Genomic DNA, 20297 nt, shown 5'->3' with positions numbered 1-20297 from the left:
AAACAGCTGCTGAAAGAGAGTCCAGAGCTGCCAGACGCAAGCCAGAGTGAAGCTGTATAACGAGCCCCCTGGAGAATGGGCCTGAGCTCGGCTGCTCTGGAGTGAGCTTGCTCTGCTCTGAGACAATCGGATCTGGCCATCTCTCAGGTAGAGATTCAGGCCTGGGGTCTTGTAAGAGGCTTGGGTTTGAGATCCTGCCCCAGTCATTCTCTCTGGGCAGGGAAAGGAGCGTGTGTTTCTAGCTGCTCTGTAGTGACCCCCTCTGGCTAGTAGGGGAATGGCAGCAACTCTGTGATGGGAGTCCCCATCCAGTCGTCCTTGCCTGAAGAAAGTTCTCCAGCCTGGGGCCTTGAGGGAGAAGGGGGCGGATAATGCTGTGACTCGTGACACTGGTGGTGACATCTGCTGTTAGGGTGCTGGTCAAAACTCACAACCCCCCACTTCACTAGAGCCTCTGCAGGCTGAAAACCTCTTTTCTTGGCTGTCATACCTGGGCATTAGGGTTGCCTTCCAGTGTGTGAGCTGCAAAGATGGTCTGGCACCTACTGCTGCCCCCAGTCAGGGGAGACTTCTTGTAGCTCACACTGCTGCGTCCTGCATGTTCGGTGCAGAGCACCTCGGAAGGAGCAGAGTTTGAATCCCCTCTCCCCAGGGGTGTGACTTTGCAGCGCCTGGATTTCTTGCAGTGCCCAGCATAGGCACAGCAATGCACAGCTGCCCAAGTGACACGGGCTGAGGAAGAAGGGTGGGTTGTGGTTGGCTCTCCTCTGAATCACGGGCACATCAGTCCTGGAGACAACTTTATACAACTGGCGTGTGCTACCCTTCCCTGACCCCCAGTCGGGTTCCAGTATCTTGTGGCAAGGAGTTCCTCGGGTGAGGCCCCTTTGCTGGGAATGCTCTGTCCCCAGTGCCTGATGGCTGGAATCTTGGGCTATTTTAGCCTCAGCGTCCTCTGTAATTGTTTTGGATGCTTAGGTGGTTTCTGAGGTGTTAGCCAAACTGTGCTAGGAATGGCATAGCCCTCTCTGTAGATAAGGCACTGGACTGGGACTCAGGAGACCTGAGTTCAGTTCCCAGCTCTGCCACTGGCCTGCTGTGTGACCTTGGGCAAGTTGCCTCCCTCCCCATGCCTCAGTTTCCCCATCTGTCAAATGGAGATAAAAATATTGTGTCGCCCTTTGTACAACACTTAGCTCTTGTACAGCACATTGAGATCTAGCTGCTATCTGCAATACAGGCCATAATTCTAGGGGTAACTAAGACTCTAATACCTCTGTTTGTGGTGGCATGGGAGGGGGCCAGTTTGGGTAGCAACAGGGCTGTCTGTGACTATCCCAGAAGACTCTCTCTATTTATAGGAGTTCAGCCAGAAGCCAGCCTGTTCCTAACCAATAGCACTTGGCTGACTAGGCTGGCTTGCGGTTGCCTTAGATGCACCTGGCACTTCAGCCAATAGGAATGCGTCTCTTCAGCATTGATGCTTGGACCAACTGTTACATTTCCGTCACCCCATGACGCCTGTCCCCGGTGCCTCGCTCATCACTGGAGACAATAGAAACAAAGCCCAGGGTAGATCAAGAGCCTTGAGATAAATTGTTCTCTGAAAACAAGAGGCCCATTTTGAGTCTGGTTAGTAGCGCCTGGGGATGGCTTAGATCCCTAATCCTCTGGTTTGGCACCCCCAGAGTCCACGGGTCAGAACTTGGCAAGTGTGAGCCAGTGTTTTATCTCACCCAGGTGGCTGAGGGTTGCTGTGTGGGAAATTCTCTAGGGACGACTTAAAACTGGAATCCCCTTTTCTGTGTGGTCAATAGAAATGCCATGGTGCTTTTGAGAACAGCGTTCATGGGCAAGACACAACAGGGCAAAATACTCCCCTGCCCCACCCCACTTTGGCATGCTTTGCTGTGTGCAAGTTGGCTGGTACCTTCCATCCCAGAGGTGGCTGCGTTTCTGCAATACTGTATATGTGGAGCTTGTGAACCACTTTGGGATCTGAATCAAAATCCTGGCATGGGATAGTCCTGAGCTGTGGTGAAGTCTGGGTCTTCGCTTTGCCCTTCTGTCATTAGTTCCTGGGCCAGATAGGAGCTGTGGGAACGTTCTTTGACCTCGCTTTTTCAGGCAATGGGCTCTGGACCTGTTCCATGCGTCGAGCCCACCCTCTTTGTTACATAGAGCCCATGATGGGGGCATGCGTTCATTTCTCTTAAATTCCCCTGCAGAAGTGCAGGGGAATCCTCCAGATAAAACTGTGTGATGCAGATGTGTGGGGCTCATAACTGGAGCGAGGGAAGCTTGGAGTTGATTAAAACGGAGCCTGCTGCCCCCGTGCATTCACAATTCCTGAGTCAGGCTCCAAAAAACCAGGAAAATGGCTGCTTTATCACGAGACTTAAACATACCTGGGGGTCTGTTTGAGTTTCTGGGTTTTGAGCCTTTACGGGGTCACGTTTTCAGGCTCTGTTCTGCAGCAGTGAGGCCTACGGACTCTGTACGTGAAAACCTGAGATTCGGTTGTAATCACATGACTCCGGGGGCTGGAGTTTTAAGAAGAAAACGGCAAATATTGTGAGACTTGTGCTTAAAATGTGAGAGTTGGCACCGCGAGTGATTTCTATGCAGCTGCTACATCTCCCTTAGGCTATGAACAAAGCACAACAGCATCCCTCTTCCACCCCCCCCCCCCGTTCCCCTACACAACACACACTGACAGATGGCAAGACCAAGCACCCTCTTCATTTGCCTTCTCCTATTTGTCTCTGTGCCTTCATCTGTGTTACCCCCCAGCCCCCGACCTGGGCTTCCACCCTCTCCAGATCCCTCAGAAATAGACTCATCTCTAAACCCTGATTCCTCACTCGAACTCCCAAGCAACACAAAACCCCTCTAGAACCACGGCGATAACCAACACCTGTCCAGCACGCCTCCTGGCTCTGAGCGCGAGCCCTGCAGGGCAGCCTGGCGTGCTGTTGGCCTGCCCGCCGCGGCCCTCGGTGATTGCCCTGCAGCGCGCCTCCCCTGTTTGTTTTCTGAGCTGAATGAACGTTAAATAACCCTGAAGCGCCCAGCCCCAGCTGCCGTCGCCATGGCTACGGGGGCTCGCGGTCCCTGATGTCTGCAGCGCCAGTGTTTGCTGTGTAGAAAAGTCGGGCATGAGAAGGGGGCTGGGGCTGACCTAGTTTCTGGATCAGTGTTAGCTACAGTTAAGTGACCAGGGAGTATCTGAGAGGGCTGGGGCTTCTCAGGATTGTCTTCTCAGGCTTTTTAACGAAAGAATCGTTCTAACTAAGGCAATGATTAGGTCACGGAATCCGTGACTTCCATTGATCTCTGACATTTTCTGCTCTGGGGCTGGAGCTCCCAGCCAGCCCTGTCCCCGCAGTTCCCAGCCCCTGCCTTGGTAGGGGGACCCATCAGCTGCCCCGCTGTGTTAGGGGGGACCCCCTGCAGCTGCCCAGCACTGCCCCTGGGGCTATGGGACCCCGCCGCAGCCCAGCCCCCCGGGCAGGGGGACCCCAGAGCTCCTATGCACCACAGTGGTGGGGGACCTGGGAGCCCCAGCAGCAGTGGGTGCTGAACCCGCCTTGGCCTCTGTCATGGATATTTTTAGCGAAAGTCAGGGACAGGTCATAGGCTTCCATGAATTTTTGTTTATTGCCCACGACCTGTCCATGACTTTTTTTACTACAGATATCCGTGACAAAACCGTATCCTTAATTATAATACAGGGCACATAACGCGCTTGTCATCTCACGTGCTATTCTACCCATGGTACAGCTAGGGAAACTGAGGCACCCGAGCCTAAGGAGACTCAGTGCATCAGTGGCCAGCCGCCTGTCCAGCATCCCATCCACCAGGCCGCACCGTCAGCCACAGACACTGCCCACCTGCTTTGCAAGGGGCTTGGCCGGGCTCCTCCCTGGTGTCAGACTCGCTGAGCCCCTCAGGACGGGCACTGCCATGAGATTTGGTTAGAGGAGAGCAGCAGGGCTGCTGGGCTCATGATAAGAGAGAACAGCTGGCACAGGTACCTGATGGAGGTGGAACTGGGTACCCGTTCAGGGGGCTGGGGCACATGACTTACGAGGAGAGGCTGAGGGAACTGGGCTTGTTTAGTCTGCAGAAGAGAAGAGTGAGGGGGATTTGATAGCAGCCTTCAACTACCTGAAGAGGGGTTCCAAAGAGGATGGAGCTCGGCTGTTCTCAGTGGTGGCAGATGACAGAACAAGGAGCAATGGTCTCAAGTTGCTGTGGGGGAGGTTTAGGTTGGATATTGGGAAACACTATTTCACTAGTGGGGTGGTGAAGCACTGGAATGGGTTACCTAGGGAGGTGGTGGAATCTCCATCCTTAGAGGTTTTTAAGGCCTGGCTTGACAGAGCCCTGGCTGGGACGATTTAGTTGGTGTTGGTCCTGCTTTGAGCAGGGGGTTGGACCAGATGACCTCCTGGGGTCTCTTCCAACCCTAATCTTCTATGATTTTATGATCTCGTCTCTGATGACGGCCTAACATTACCTCTGATGCGCCCAGGGAAGAGGAGTCAGGGAAGGATCTGTATGGAATGGTTCCTGGCAGGGGATTCCCAACCTGGGGTCACCCGGGGGTTGTGACCATCCTGCTCTTCCCATATTGCTGAATGGGAGCAGGAGCCAGCTGGCTCCTGGGCATGCCCTAGGGGGTGGCAGTGTGGTCTGGTGCACTGACTGGGACTCAATCTTTCCTCTCTCTGTGTCTGTTTCCCCATCTGCTCTCTGTAAAGTGTTCTGCAAGTTTGAGTCCTTGACTCTATGGCCAGAGGGGACCATCGTGATCATCTAGTCTGGCCTCTGGCACAGCCCAGGCCAGAGAATTGCTCCCAGGGATGCCTGCAGCGAGCCTGGTAACTAACCACAGGTCGGTTGTTGCTGGAGCCAGCAGTCGCCAATCCTTGGCACAGCAGGGTATTGGACAGATAGCGCTATTTGCTTTGCCTCCTGCAAGGACATATCGCACTAGCTCAGAGTCCAGGGCATCACCCTCCTAAGACCTCACCACTGGCTTTGGGAGGCCTAGCTGGATTTTTTGCTAATTGTCACTTGCCACCTCTCTGGTGTGAGATCAGACGCTGGCCCAAGGCGATGCTTTATGAGCTGTGACTGCAGCTCCCCTTGCCATCTGGGCTGCAGCTGCATTAGTCAGCAATCGCCTGCAACCTCAGCCCCCTGTGCTAAGGGGGAATGAAGGCGCAGCTGTCTCCACACAACCCAGATTGCATGGGCTGGGCTGGGACAGCAGTGTCATCTCCTGGCCACCGGGTGTAGTGGTGTTGGTATTCAAAATATCTGAGGGTCATGGGAAAGGCCGGAAGGGGTGGAGTGCCCAGAGGAATGTCTACCCTAGAAAGAGACAGGGCCTGCGAGCGAAGAGCTTGGCAATGCTGGCAGAATGAATGGCCCTAAGGATCTGAACCAAGCTCATGCCGCCTGGTTGGGGCTCAGAATCACGCGTGGATCTGGGATTTTGGGTCAGGCCATTTGCCCCAATGACCCGTTAAATGTACGGGAAAGGCCACCTGCTCTAAGGCAGCACGAGCTGGAGAGCAATGAAATGGGACAGCTTGGCTGGCTGTCCTGGACTAAAGGGAGTCTGTGCTCGTGGCTAAGGCTCTGGGATGCAGACGATCCGAGTTCAGTTCCCAGCTTTGTCTCCTTGATCTTGGGCAAGTCCCTTATTTCCTCTGTGCCTCTGTTTCCCATCTGTAAAATAGGCATAATGCCCCCTTTGTCTTGTCTGCTTAGACTGTGAGCTCTTCAGGCTAGCAGATTTGAGTGTGTATACAGCACCTCGCATAACAGAGCTGGCTCTGGGGCCTCTAAGGACATCGAGAGGTCATCTAGTCCAGTTCCCTGCACTCATGGCAGGACTAAGTATTGTCTAGACCATATTGTGATAGAACTCCTATATAATAAAAGGACTGGCAGACTCCCAGCCGGACACCAGCTGACTTGTGTGGTAGAGAAGCATTTAAAAATACTCTGTGACTTGCGGGGAAGGGCTCTAAATGTCACATCAGGGAAAATGTAACTTTTTTTTTTTTTCATAGGTCTGCAAGGGGAGGGTGCTTAGGGCATTGGACTGAGAGCCAGGGTGCCTGGGTTCTGTCTGGCCAGGCCACTGACTGAGTTTGAGGGAGTCCTTTCGTTTCCATTTCCCCATCTGTAAAATGGGCACACCCCTTGCCTGTCCGTGTATCACCATGAGGCTTAATCATCTGACGTGGGTGAGGTGCTGAGCCGCTGTGTTACTGTGCCTGGAGAATGGCAGCAGGTTTTAATACCCAGGTTTCCCCCTCCAGGTAATAACTCAGCGTACAGAATAGACGATGCCAACCAAGATACCATCGGGATCCTTGTGCAGCTGATCACGGAGAAGAAAGGTCAGTACAGTACCAAGGGAGGCAGGGATCTCTGACCCGTGTGACTGCATGTTACACTCAGGGGAGAGACCGAACATGTGGCTTTCATTGCTGAGCGCTGCATCGGTGCTGGCCAGTGACTTTGATTTCCAGAGAGGCTCCTCTGTACAACTCCAGCACCTGAGTGCTGTCCCCTGTTTCCTTAGCCAGCACACCAAAGGGCACAGGTCTTTCAACACCCGGACCCTAACTGGGCCACAGATGTGAACCTGCATAGCCCAACCTTTGAACAAGTAGGGCCAGGCCTGTGACGGTCTAACTCTGTCCCTGAGCTGACCCATGGCTGAACAGCTGGTCTTGTGTCTCCCTTTGCATCTGTCTTCATTGACCATGTTGAATTTCTTCGCACAGAGAACGCTGCGGCCCTGGAGGAGCTGCTGAAGGAGTACCACAGCAAGCAGCTGGTGCAGACCACCCACAAGCCTGCTAACAGGTAAGGGCCTTGGGCCGGCAGCCCCTTGCTGATGCTGGCTTCGTTTGCGGCTGTTCAGTGGAGATGGGCCTGCCTGAGCAGGGAAGGCTGGGAGTCTGTTCAGGGTGTGGAAAATCCAGGGCTGCTGCTGGCATCAGAGGGGCAGGCCTGGCACCGCTCCTTTTCCCAAAGGGTCTCCCTGTAGGAAGCCCCAGGACAACAAGGAATCATACGCGCCCACGTCCCGATACGGCTCCGTCTTGCAGCCCAGACCAAACCCAACTCCCTGGGTCCCAAGACAAACCCCTGCCGGACTCAGCGGGGCTGTAGCGGGGCTTGATGCAAACGCTGTGCCGTAACCCCTTGGGAAACCAACACTGCCACCATGTGACCAAAGGACCCACCGCACTTACTGTACGTGGGAGTGAGCCAGGCTGACCCCTTGGTCGCTGCGCAGGGCGGGCAGCTCTAGGAAACATCCAGGAGCTGGCTGCCGGGGGAAGGATACAGCCAGTCACTCCGCCCACTGATCCAGCTTAGCTGCGCTCAGGTTAAACCCTACGGCACCGGGGGGAGGTGCAGGTGAGCGGCTGGGTGTTGGTGTTCGCCAGCAGGTACAGAGTAGTCGGCGTCCCAGGCCGCTCTGGTGGTGGGGATGCTGGAGGGGGTGTGCTAGGTGATCGGGGCTGTGATGTGCATGACCTGTATCTCCCCTGGGCCAGGGCCTGGCCTCCCCCCCCGCCCCGTCCTCGCAGGGAGACTTTAACCAGGGCTTCACTCACACCCCCTCCTTCCCTCCTGACTGTGTCTCTCCCCAGCAGGCTGCACTTCCTACCGCACATCCCCCACATCTGCCGGCACCAGCATCACCTGCACACGGTGCAGGGCCTGGCCACTCGCTCTGGCCCCAGCTGCACCCGCTGCTGCCAGAAGAAGTGGCCGGAGGTGCTGCTCTCTCCGGAAGCCGCGGCCGCCATCATCCCCGCTCCTGCCAGCGTCACCCCCAAGCCGGGCGGCAAGGCCAGCCGGCCGGGAGAGATCACCATCCTCTCCGTGGGCAGGTGAGCGGGACTCTGGGCAGGGGCCGGGGGGTCGTTGCCTGTCACACACAGAGCCGTCAGGAGTGGAGCTGGGCCTGCCCCAAGGCCTGGGCCTGCAGCCCCCCATCACAGCTCGGGCCCACCTCTAGGAGCGCGCAGGGGGACACTGCAAGGCATGGGTCACTTGCTGCAGCTCTCAGCACCCTGTTGTTCATCTCAACCCCGCTGTCTGGCAGGCCCTGTTAAACGGAGCCTTCCCCTAATGATCCCCAGCCCGCTGCAGAGAGCCAGTCCCAGAGGCAGCAGCCCCTGCCCGAGCCCTCGATGCCACCAGGCCTGGAATGGCTCTGCTCCGAGAGGGCTTCTCGCATAGCTGGGTCCCATGTACGGCTGGGCAGGGCCTTACCCGGTGGGCTCTCCTCCCCGCTCTAGTGGCTGGACCACATCAGAGTTTGAGCCTGCTAAGAGCTGGGTCTTCTAGCCCAGGCCGTGGAGGCTCATGGCTTTAAATCCTGGGTTCAGTCCCCGCTGCCAACAAGCCATCCAGATGCCCCATATTACATACAGAACAGGCCTCCCCAAGCAGAGCCATAGACTGGGCATGGCACACTGCCCCCTCTTGGTGCCCAGGGAGACTATCTGCAGGGTGCCAAGGTGGGGTCACTTGTTTAGGCATCTCCGGGATCTACCCCGGCTGGGGTTTAATGTGGGCTGGGTATGGAGGGCTAGCCGAGATGCACAAACACTTCATATTGAACCCAGACGATGCAGTGTGATCATCCGACTAGAGACGGGGCCTAGGAGCCAGGCCTCCAGCTCTGCCACTCATCGCCAAGGCTGCGATGTAGTCCCCAAGGTCACGGAATCCATAACTTCCAAAGACCTCCGTGACTTCAGCCAGCGCCGGCTGGGACCTGCAGGATCTCCTGCCGCCTGGGGAGGCAGGAAGTGGCAGCATACCCCTGCCGCCCCAGAGGATGGAAGCTCTGCGGGCAGCTGGGGGGATGCCCACGCTCGGAGCTGCCAGCGGAGGGGGACCCAGGAGCTCCCAGCCCCCCCTCCCCCCTTTTTGTCGTGGATATTTTTAGTAAAAGTCAGGGACAGGTCACAGCTTCCATGAATTTTTCCTTGCCTGCGACCTGTCTGTGACTTTTACTAAAAATAGCCGTGACACAATCATCGCCTTACCCATCGCTGTGTGACTTTGGGCAGGCTGCTTAGTCTCTGTGTGCCTCAGTTTCCCCATCTGTGTAATGGGGCAAATACCGGCCTTTGTAAGGCCAGACGGGGAGATGCACGACACTCAGGCAGCTGGCTCTGTGCAAAGTCGAGCCCTGCCGGCTGTTCCGCACATGGGGGTAATGCTGGCTGGGCTGCTCATGCCCCCAGGGCAGCTGGTCGTCCCCATGCCCCGCCATAGTGTCTCTGACCCATGCGCTGCTGTGTCTGCAGGTTCCGAGTGGCTCGCATCCCCGAGCAGAAGCCCAACCCTCCAGAAGTGAAAACCATCTCGGAGTGCAGTGGGGCTGAGCCGGCTGACTCCCCCCGCAGCGGCCTCCCCGCCGAGCAGAAACCCCTGGTGGGCACCGGAGCCAGGTCGAAATGGCTGAAAACGGCCGACAGCCAACAAGAGGTGAGCGTGCATGGGGTGGGCCGGGGAGGGGCTCCTGAACAACAGGGGTTCCAGCCCCCGCAGGCTGAGGACTCTGGTCCAGCTTTTACTCCCCTCTCCTCTTCCCGCTAGAATCAGCCACCTCCCAACAGGCTCCCCAAAGCTTTGGCTTGGAAAGCAAGGCTGGAGATGAGCTAAACCCTGGACCTGGGTTTCAGTGGCAGGGAGGGAACGATGCTCTAGGACAGAGGTGGGCAAACTGCAGCCCGCGGGCCCCATCCGGCCCGCGGGCCCCTCCTGCCCGGCCGGCTAGCCCCCGGCCCCTCCCCCGCTGTTCTCCCTCCCCCGCAGCCTCAGCGCACCATACTCCGCGTAGGAATGTGCTGCTGGGAGCCGTTACGGAGAGCGATTTACGGCGCTCCCCGGCACGGCATAGCACCCCGAGTGCTCTGTGCTGCGCGGGGAGGGGGCGGGGAGCCGGGGGGGTGGATAGAGGGCAGGGGAGTTTGGGTGGTGGTTGGGGGGCGGGGGTCCTGGGGGGCCAGTCAGGAAGGAGTGGGGTTGGATGGGGCAGTGGGGGGGGGGCAGTTCCAGGGCGGTCAGGGGGCAGGGAGTGTGGGGGGGGTGGATGGGGCAGTGGGGGGGCAGTTTCAGGGGACAGGGAGTGGGAGGGGTGGGGGTGGATGGGGCAGGGGTCCTGGGGGGGCCGTCAGGGAACAGAGGGGGTTGGATGGGGCAGGAGTCCCGGGGACGGGGATGTCGGGGGGTGGGGGGAGGGTGGATCGGGGGCGGGGGCGCAGCCTGGCACAGCCTCCCCTGACCCGCCCACCATACAATTTCCGAAACCCGATGTGGCCCGCAGGCCAAAAAGTTTGCCCGCCCCTGCTCTAGGAGCTTCCTGTCCCCAGCGTGTATGAACTGTGCCCCTGCCCGGAGGCGATAGCTGGGCTCTCTGTGATCCCCTGGGTGGCTCTGAGGCACAGCTAGCCTCCCTTCCCCGTCTCAGGGAGCTCTGCGTTGTCAGCCAGCTGGCTGGGGATCGGCCGTAAGGAAATCTGTCTCTCAGCGTGGCCTGGACAAGCTGCTGAATTCCAGAGCTGGGCGTCTGTCGGCTTCTCCTGGGATCATACGCACACGCTGCGCCGTCCAGTTTAAATCCCCAGCATAAGCCAGCTGGGCAGTAGCCAGAGGCCCGAGGACCCGAACCTCCTTCTCCCGGTCAGAACGCTGCTGAGTCAGGAGGAACGAGACGGCTCCTCTGGCCTGGGGCCTCTCTGCTGACATTGCCAGGTGGAGGAGAGCGTTGGGGGCCGTGGACACCTGTCCTCTGGGCCCCGGAAAGAGTCACCAGGCTCGCTGCACGTAAAGCAGCTGTCAGGCAGCAGTGCCCCCGAGCCAGCTGGCTGGGCTTTGGATGCGGCTGCCGTATGCTACCCCTTCTCTAGAAGAGCCACCGCTTTCTGCAGACTTCACGCCTACCGTTTACGTACAAGCAACCGCTGCCCTGGACGGTGCCAAGCCCCCCCCCCCATCCTCCTCCCCAGCTCTTACCCAAGTCAATAGGAGCTGTGGGTGCTCCACACCTCTGAGCACCAGGCCACAAGCTTCTAGCTCTGGCTGCCAAGGGGTCGTGCCCAACGTGAAGCAGGGCAGCGTGGTTTTAGTGAGCCGGCCGCGTCAGAAACCCCAGCACCAGGAACTGCCTTAACGGGGCGCTAACTCTGGGGCCTAAAGCTGACCATAGGGGCCAACACTGTGGGTGCTCACCAGCCACCCGCCAATCAGCTGTTTGGCAGCAGGCAGGAGGTGCTGCGGGGAGGAGACAGAGCCCACTTGGGGGAGAGGGGGCAGAGCAGGGGTGGGGGGAGAGGCAGAGGTGGGGCAGGAAGAGGCGGGGGAAGGGGGGGACCTTGGGGGAAGGAGTGGAATGGGGGTAGGACCTCAGGGCAGAGCATCCACCTGGGCAGAAGAAAGTCGGCACCTGTGGTGCTGACCCCTAACTACCCCCTGCCGCACCACCCTCCTAGAAACAGCCAGCGACTGTGGGTAGATTCTGAGTGTACCTCAAATCAGTGACCTCCCCTTTTCCCAGCCTGCAGCGTGTCCTCGGCCTCTCAGCTGCCACATGCTGGAATATTTTGAGGACACTGAATTCTGGATCTGAAAAGCAACAGACCCCCGGTAGTTTAGTCCTATTAGGACTTTATCCCCGATTTCCGGGCTTTTGGCTGTACAGACAGACCCAGCAGGGAGTGCTGGCAAATGGGCTGCTCTCCAGCATCGACCATGTGCAGCCGCAGCGTCACACCCAGTCTGTATGGGAGCCTCATGGCACATTTTAATTGTGGTGCTTCCTACATTAGAAAAGCAGCCGCTGGCCAAGGCAGGGGGGTGCCCTGACCCACAGCGATGGGATCTGCGGTGGTGTTATGGCAGTGCAGAGCTGGGATCATCTTCGGCTCTGAGGCCCGAGCCGCACAGGGCTGTTTACCTGGGAGTCTCTTATGCCCGCGGCTGGGTGACCGGGCTTGTTTTCAGGACGTTGTGTTTCCTGCCCTTGATGGTCGTTGACAGTGGGGCTGTGGTCTTGTGGGAACTCTCGCGGCACATCTCTCTCCCCAAGATGGTGGGCAGCGGCTAGGGGGAGCCGGGGCTGGGCGACCGTGTATGTGCACAGATCCTATCCCCAGCGCTACAGCACAGGGAATTTGTGACTGGGATCGGTCCAGGTGAGCAACAGAGCAGGGCTGTGTCCCAGGGAGGGCTGTGAGCCCGCAGAGCTACCGTGAAGTATTCAGATTTCAGTAAGCGCCCTCGGCATTGGGACGCTCCTCTGGGCTCTGCAGCATGGGGCTGGGCAGCTGTCGCGGTCACTGCAGGCGAGTCAGGAGGTGTAAAGTAATACGGGGCTGCAGAGTGTGGGGTGACGCTTCAGAGCGGGCGGGCGAACTCCTCTGCAGCTGCTCCCCAGACCCCACCTCCTTCCCAGAGAGAAACCATCCCCATTGCCCCACTTCTCCATCCTGGCCATGACACTGCTGCTCGGGGGGCGGGGAGCAGGGATGCTGTGCCATGGCAGGCTGCTGGCATTCTCGCAGCCACAGACCGCCGAGCCCCGCTGCCTGGAGCCTGCCTTGCGATGGCCGGGGAGCTAGGGAGCGTGAACATGCAGAAACAGCCTCCTGGGGGCAGACGGGCTGCCATGTCAGGGGTGTTTGCTGGCACTTGTCCCTTAATGGAGACCGAGCGAGTTGGAACGGGCATGGTTTGTTCTGCCCGGTATAGGTGCCTGGGCCGCCGGTTCCCCCTGCTGGCCAGTCGCTGAATTACACGTAACTGCACCAGCAAAGGACCTGCCAAAGCAGTGGGCAGTGCTGAAAGGGAAGATACACAGGTGTGAACACCTGGCACATCAGCAGTTTGTTTCAGGACAGCCCCTAGGTCATAAGCCTTGGCAAGCGTAACCTTGTTCTCCGAAGGTAACAGAGCCCTTTGGATTTGCTGCCACGGGGTGCAGAGGGTTAGGGGCAGCTCCGAGGGACTGTTCGGGTTCAGCTCCGAGCCAGCTGGTCTGGGAGAGCTCGGCTCAGCAGGGCTCTCTCTGCTTCGCAGGGCACCCCATAGGGTGCAGCAGTGTCACGGTGAAGGGTAGGCAGCAGGTTTCAAAGAGGGAACAGCTCTATCAGAGGCTAGGACAGGGTTTGTCTGCGTCGTGTCGTGGGCCTCTCTGGTTCCTGCGGGCTCATTAGTCCTTCCTCGCAGAAGAACGTGGCTGACCCCGCAAGGCACCTCCAGAGCAGCAGCAGCCGTGTGAAATGGTCACTTGCCCTGGAATCCTGCAGGACCGACTGATCCCTCCTACGCACCTGTCCTATGGTCTGTCGGCTCCAGCCTGAGATTTCCCAGGGCAGCAAACTGAAGCCCAGCTTGCATCTCGGGTCACCTCCAGCCCTGCTGGCTAGAAGGGTTCAGCTGGACTCTCCAAACCCTGCGCCTTGACGCTGGATGGGGTGAGGCCCTGGCAGCGCATCTCCGAAAGGGTGGCAATTCTGTGAGTGGGAGACGATGTTGCCATCAACACCTACACACGGTCCTGAGTCTCCACCTCCTTGTTGGTTTGACTTCCCATTGCCTGGCATGAGTGAGAGGCAGCAATAACCCCAGAGTAATACATCACTGCTTTTGTGGGTCAACTAAAGGAATGCCCTCCAGTGGTCGGAGCAGGGGGAAGGGAAGGAGGACTCCTGGGTTCTGTGCCTGGCTCTGCCAGACTGACTTAGGCTGCGCTTTGATGGAAGTGTTCTGAAACAGAGGGTGGGATTTTCTGGTGAGTCTAAGTGATTAAGGAGCACTGGTTCCCTTGGCTTCCAATGGGACTATGGCCCAAGTGACTTAGGAGCTTTTGCAGAAAACACACACACACTTCCTGTGCTGCAATTAAGGATCCCTCTCTCCAAGCAGAGGGGAATTGGCTTGGCCTGGTTGGGGTTTTCTGTTGTGATCGATTTCAGACAAATAACACAAATAGCTCAGTCCAAAGCTGATTATTGCATCAGCCTCTGGCTGAGAAATAGCCCCAGTCCCCCAGCCCTGCATGAGTCAGAGCTTGTAGTGCCAGCGGGGGAGGCAGTGAAATTGCTCCCCCAAAGGCAGAGCTGGGCTGCCTTTCTGTTCCTCGCTTGAGCCACTTGCCCACTCTAGCCCCCAGAACAGAGTGCAGGAGCCAGGCCTGCGTCGACAGACACAACATCCTAATTATCCCACCGCCGTGGAGCCCAAAGGGAGGGGAGGGATGCATCTCCTCCCTCAGACTGCAGCAATGGTCCTCCATGGGGCTCCAGAGTCTCTCATATGGCCAGGCATGCAGGGGCAGGTATACTGGCCCTGTGACCCTTGTCCAGCACAGCCACAGGGAGGCAAGGAGACTTTGCACCCCGTTTGGTTGCTCTGTGATGCAGAAGGGCTGGAGAGGGATTTCTAGTGTCTCTTTATCTACATCAGACCAGACCAAGCCGTGCTGGAGCGTGGTGCCCAGTGCAGACAGCCCCTTGTAGCACCACAGAACAGCTGCGGAGCGTGTAGGGTCTATGCTGTCACGGGGACGGTGTCTGCTGACTTGGCCCTGGGCAGCTGTTCTGGGTCTAACCCCACTGGCCTCTGTGAACCTGGGCTCTCAGCATGGGTGCTGGAACAGAGGGGTGGGGGTGGGGCATGGCCCTCCCACTTTTTGAAAGTGGATGGGCCTGGCCAGTCCACTTTTCACCACAGCCTCGGACCCCTGCCTCTCCTCTTCCCTGCCAAGGCCCTGGCACTGGGGGCGAGGAAGAGGGGGGCAGGGCCATGAAGGGGGCGAGGTCTTGTGGCCCTCCCACTTTTAGGCAGAATCCCTTGCCCCTGATATTAGATGATCTGTCCACTTGAGGTGCGAGGCTTTCTCTTAATGTGGGTGGTGAGTCCAGCTGTGCGGCTTGCATAGCTTTTTGGGGTGGGGACGTCTTGGCAAATTAAGTCATCCATCACCCTCCCTTCTAACAGCGAAGCCCTTCTCTGTCTCAGCAGGCTGCTAGAGGCCAATGCTGAGGCTTCTTACCCTGAAATCAGAGATTCAAATCGTACTTGGTCAACGCTACCCTTCAGCATTACGTAGACTTGGGGGTCTCTCTGTTCTGTTCTGTTCTGTCCAGGATTCCTAGATCCTACCCCACTACAAATACTCACCCTTCCTAACTATGGCAGCAAAAAAACAGGTGCTGGGAGAGAAGGCCCTGCCTGGTCCATGACCCAAAGCGAAACCCTTGGCCAAACCAGGCCATTTGAGCCATTTTCCCTAAAAACCTGAACCCATTGACCTGCCCTGCTGCTTTATGGTCTCAGCAGTTTCCTTGATTATCTGAACCTCCATGCACCCTGATGTCTTTGAGAACAGTACGGCTTCAGACTGAAAGCTCTTCGGACCAGAGCCGGTCCCTTGGCAGGAGAGGCGCTCCTAAGAGGGGCTGTGTTATCAATAATCCCAATGCATGAGTGGAGGGGGGGGTTTCCAAGGAAGTGTGAAGCTTTTAATCATGCTAGCACTCCTGTGGTGGTAGATCTGGCAAGAAGAGCTGCCCAGCAAGGGGTGCCCTTCAGGGAGCTGGCTGCCCAAGGCGGGGGGGAGGGAGGGCGTTGTGTAACTCCAGGTGCAGATTGTCCATCTGTTGATCATTCTACTGCAGTCCCTGCCACCTGTTTTTGTGTATCGTCTTGTAGTGATTGAGTTTTGACGTATGGGGACACCCCCTGGTCAGACGCTCAAAGCTCACACTGATAAGGGAGGGGGTGGCTTGGGCTCCTAAGTATCAGCCGGTTGAAAACCCCCGGATTCCATGGAATCGTGAATTCCCAGCCCAGCAGAGCGCTGGCTGACTCAGGCCCTCGTGAAGCAGCTAACGTGATGCTGTTGGGTTTACTCTGTAGGGGAGGTCCTTGAGACCTTTTAAACCCAGATCCTGTCCCCACTGCGCAGAGTCTAACGTTCTCTTGGTCGAGGGGGCGGCATGTCCTCAGGCCAAATTTCTGTTCCCATAGAAGAGGAAAGACTTGGGTGTCAAGCACCAGCTGCCAGTGGCTCTTCACCCTCGAGGTGGGGCTGGGTATGGATAAGTTGTGTGTGTGTGTGTGTGTACACTGGCGTGTGTGTGGCGTGCTACGGGGCTGGAGCTGTATTACCCCCTGGAGACTTGTAGCCATTATCTTCCAGGGCAGCATTGCCAGGGAGCGCTTTCTAGACCGTAACCTGCCCTCACCCTTCAAGCACCTTCCAATTAGATGCAAGGCTGAAGGGATGGGGCGTTGTAGCAAACCCAGCACCAAGGCTTCCCCAACCAGCCTGTTATAAGGCCATCCTTAACTCACCTGTTCCCTTGCATGGTTCCCCAAAGCTCTTGCTAAATCTCCCAACACGTCCGTGAGGTGGAAAAGTAGGCTTAGCCCCACTTTACAGTTGGGGAAACTGAGGCATGGACACACTGAGGGCTTGTCGACACACAGGACAGTTAATCTGAATTAACATTCAAAATGGATTACAGTGGCCTTAATTTGGTTTAGTTAACTAAATTAATGCTACTTTAATTCTGAGCAAGGTTTTTTTGTTTTAACTAATCCACTTTAAATTATTTTGGATTAATACAGCTGGGTGTCCCAGTATAGACAAGCCCTAAGCAACTTGATCCAGGTCCTACTGTGAGCCAGTGGCAGGGCTGGGGATGGGACCCAGGAGTTCCTCTCACTCCAGGCCCCAGCTCTGTCAGCATTTTGCCAAGCTCACCCTAGTCCTCTGGGCTGGCTGCCGCCCCAGAGGCTGTGTGTTGGTCACACGTCTCTTCTCTTGCCTCCCACTGCAGGTGATCATCTGACTCCCTCGTGCACCAGGAGACCTGAGAAGCGGCTCACTTGGAGGCTTCTGGTTGAACAGTCCACCCACAAAACGCACACCCTGGGCGCTGCTGAAGGAGAAGCGTGACACTCATTTTCCCCTCGGGAGAGCTCCACCACCCCGGAGAATGGCAAGGCGCAGGCCCGGGCTGGCAGGGAGGAGCCGAAGGACACGCCCAGCATCCCAAAGCATTTTTCTTTTGGGGAAGGACTTGGGGGGGGGGAGGGGAAGGGGGCTTGGGGTGCTGGAACAATTCATATAGTGGGGGGTGTCAGAGCCATTGAACCAAACTGTAAACCTCACTTCAAACCAGGGGGCACGGCAGCACCCCTAGTTCTAGCACCTATGGGTGGGATGGGGGATACTTAGCTGCCCAACTGGAAAAAACATGCTACCTTCTTTAGATCATAGGGGCTGTTGTTCCAGCAGAGAGCAGTGTTTTTAAACTCGGGCCTAGGGGAGAGAGAGAGAGAGAGGCAGCTTGTTGTTGGACTGGAGCATGTTCCTACCTCCCAGGGGCTCCAGGATGAAGGAGAACGGAGCAGTGCAGTGTGGTGTCTGGGGTTGGCAGCTAGCCATGGGGATGGCGAGTTTGGCTTTCTCTTTCTCCCTTCACGAACAAAGGGACTTGTGAAACTCTCTGGCTGGAGTCAGCCCAGCCTAATGTGACCAAAGCTCTGTCTACTTTCATGTCCCCGTGGTGATTGCATTGGGCCAGTAATGGCACAGCTCTCGCAGTGTAATTTTATCATCTCTTGCCACATCTGGTGTTTTTCTTAAAGCCCCAGCTCCTGGATCCATGTGATTGGAAGACACTCTCAGCTTTCATTAATCCCCCTTGCTCACCTTGCCCTAAATTTCTAGTTCACATGGTTGCAGGAAAAAGCTTGAAAACATGACCCCCATGATTCAGAAACCAGAAATGACATAAAATGAACCCAAATTTTAGGCTCCCCCACCCCCAAAATCATAATTTTTAAGCCCCTCTCGTGATCTTTTGAATGTGTGCAGTTGGCCATGGTGCTCCCATCTCCCCCTAAGAGGGCGAGTGGCATTGTAGTTGCTAATGGTGCTTCCAAGAGACGCACAAAAGCTGCAGGGGAGGAATCCAAACAAGGCACGTTTCCTCCGTTGTTCCTGCCCGCGAGGGAAGCAGGGACCAGGCTCCACTGAGCTGAGCGGTGCCTAACCCTGCCTCAGACAGACGGTCTGTATTTTTGTTTGTGTGGGGTCAGCTTGTCAAGCAGGAAGCTGCACTTACTGGTTCAGAAGCTCAGGGATTCTCTGCTTTGGTGGTTAATTGTGGATCTTTGCCATTCGCGGGAAGAGCTCTGTGGCTGGGTTGTGACAGGATGGTCAGTGTCTGGGGCTGGGTTCTGCCTGCTGCCCAGCACTAAGAGGCTGCCACAGCTTACTCAAGTCAGTGGCTGACTTTGTGTTTGCTGCTGTGGTGGAAGCTGATTCAGGCCCCAGCCAGGTCCCTGCTCTGGATGCTAACACTGTACATGAGGCTGTGGGGAATTCCTCCCCCTCCCCTTCAAACTCTTAGCTCAGGGTTACTTTCCAGTGAAGTATTTTTCTTAGAGCCTCGTCCGTGTCATGGGAGAGCAGTGGCTCCCTCAGTTGAGGACAATGTTCTGCTGGGGGCAGTTACCCCTCTAAAGAAGGGAAATCGTTGCTGTTAAGAATGACTGCCCCGATTTAAAGAAACTTAATGGTGATCGAGAGAGAGCAGGGCTTGCGGGCTCCCCCTGGTGTCCATGAAAGGGCTGGCCATTCTGCCTACGCTGCCCTAGGGCAATCCACCACCCCCTTTAGAAAAAGGGATGGGTGAGTTTTCCCAGCCTGCCCTTTAGTGGCGTCCATCCTTGCCCACTGGACGGGAATTTCACCCACTTGTTCTGATGGCCTGGGATCTACAGGCAATCAGATTAATGAGCCGTCTGGCTTAAGCATCTGTGAAGCCTCTTGACTCTCCTCAGGGCTCCCTGCCCAAGGGGCCTCCTGGCCACCAAGAACCCTGGGGCTGACCCCACTTGCTTTGTTCTCACACAGCAATGGCTCCCCGCGTCGGAGAGGGCATCATGCAGGATCTCCCAGGGGGCTGCTGCCTTTTCACTCCATCTCACTTAGATCCCATTCAGAGCTCCTCTATGACCGGGCATTATTGCAGGGCCCATCCTGTGAGCAATGACTAATACTCACTTGGGGGCACTTACCCAGCAAACCCACCCTGGGATCACAAACTCCAACAGCATCTTCCAGGCCTGGCCCTGATAACACGGCGGCATCGCTGCCAGGCGTGCGGCACGTTGGCCCATCACTCTAGCAAAGTGCAGTGTTGCATTAGCAAGACCGGCCCATAATTCTCAGCAGGTCAGAAACTCCAGGACTGAGCCCTTCAAAAACGAGGCGGGGGAGCCCCTCTGGCTTTCCAATGATAATCGATCAGGTAACCGAGGCTGATGAGCCGCCTCCTCTCGGGTGGGGGGAAGCTTAGGTATGCATGTTGCAGCGCTACTGTCATGTGCTAGACATGATGTAAGATTTGGGGCCAGCAGCTCTGTCCTAGCCCAGCATGTGGCCCCTGGGCTGGCATCCCTTGCCCAGCCCTCCTGGGGTGTTATCCCATTGTTTACAGTAGGGTTAGTTCTGTTATGTATGGTCAGTCGCTCCGTTGATCTGTTTTGTACATCACATGCTCTGTTATTTATGAGGGCGGTGCGGGGACCTGCTTTTTAACCACATTTGTACAAGCACACACCCCCCCCCCCCTTGCAGCTGGCAGCGTCCCCGGCTGGGCCCGTGCCTTTTATTTATTGAAGATAATGTGGTTTTTTAAAGCCATCATTTGTTTTTAGCCTGGTTTATTTCTGTAAGTCAATAACTAAATAAATCCAATGTCAAGTGAAGGTGGGGCGTTAGGGGGTTGGTTTGTTGGTCGAGCCTCTTTCTTCTCGGCCTGCGTTTGGGGAAGCGGGCGTGTTTCACGGGCACTGCTGCACCATTTGCTTGCGTTGAGAGGAAGGATGGGCTGGGGGGGGGGGAGGGCACCAGCCTAGGACTTGGGAGGCCTGCATTCAAGTCCCTGCTCTGCCACAACCCTCCTCTGTGACCATGGGAAAGTCACTTAGAAAGGGACGTAGGTGCTTAACCTAATGGGCGGGTGCCACTGACCTTCTCAAAACCATCATGCAGCTGCCACGTAACCGTAGAGGTGCCTACGTTTGCATCGGTCAGTATGTGCAAAGCTACCTCAAGGGCTGACGCTGCCCTCCAGCTAATGAGCTGCTTGGAGCCGTCGCTCAGGATTCCCACAGGCGGTGAGCCCACGCCCAGCTTACCAGGCATGCTGAGA

The 20297-nt window shown here is 56.9% G+C and overlaps 1 protein-coding gene across 2 annotated transcripts in view; it reads left to right on the top strand.

The window, feature by feature from the left end:
• RELT (RELT TNF receptor) overlaps nt 1-19851 on the top strand; it is an 84510-nt gene extending 64659 nt beyond the window's left edge. The window contains exons 7-11 of one of the 2 annotated variants that reach the window (XM_048839492.2): nt 6342-6422; nt 6813-6894; nt 7695-7934; nt 9366-9546; nt 16908-19851. In XM_048839492.2, coding sequence (XP_048695449.1) covers nt 6342-6422; nt 6813-6894; nt 7695-7934; nt 9366-9546; nt 16908-16919 — 596 coding nt within the window. In that variant the 3' untranslated portion in view covers nt 16920-19851. Of the gene's footprint in view, nt 1-6341; nt 6423-6812; nt 6895-7691; nt 7935-9365; nt 9547-16907 lie in introns of both variants that reach the window. The other variant, XM_048839482.2, reaches the window with a different exon arrangement.
• Nucleotides 19852-20297: the final 446 nt, after the last annotated feature.

This window comes from Caretta caretta, chromosome 1 (assembly GCF_965140235.1).
Source record: "Caretta caretta isolate rCarCar2 chromosome 1, rCarCar1.hap1, whole genome shotgun sequence".
Lineage (NCBI taxonomy): Eukaryota > Metazoa > Chordata > Testudines > Cheloniidae > Caretta > Caretta caretta.
The sequence above is the reverse complement of the archived record's forward strand: the minus strand, read 5'-3'. Positions and strand labels throughout refer to the sequence as shown.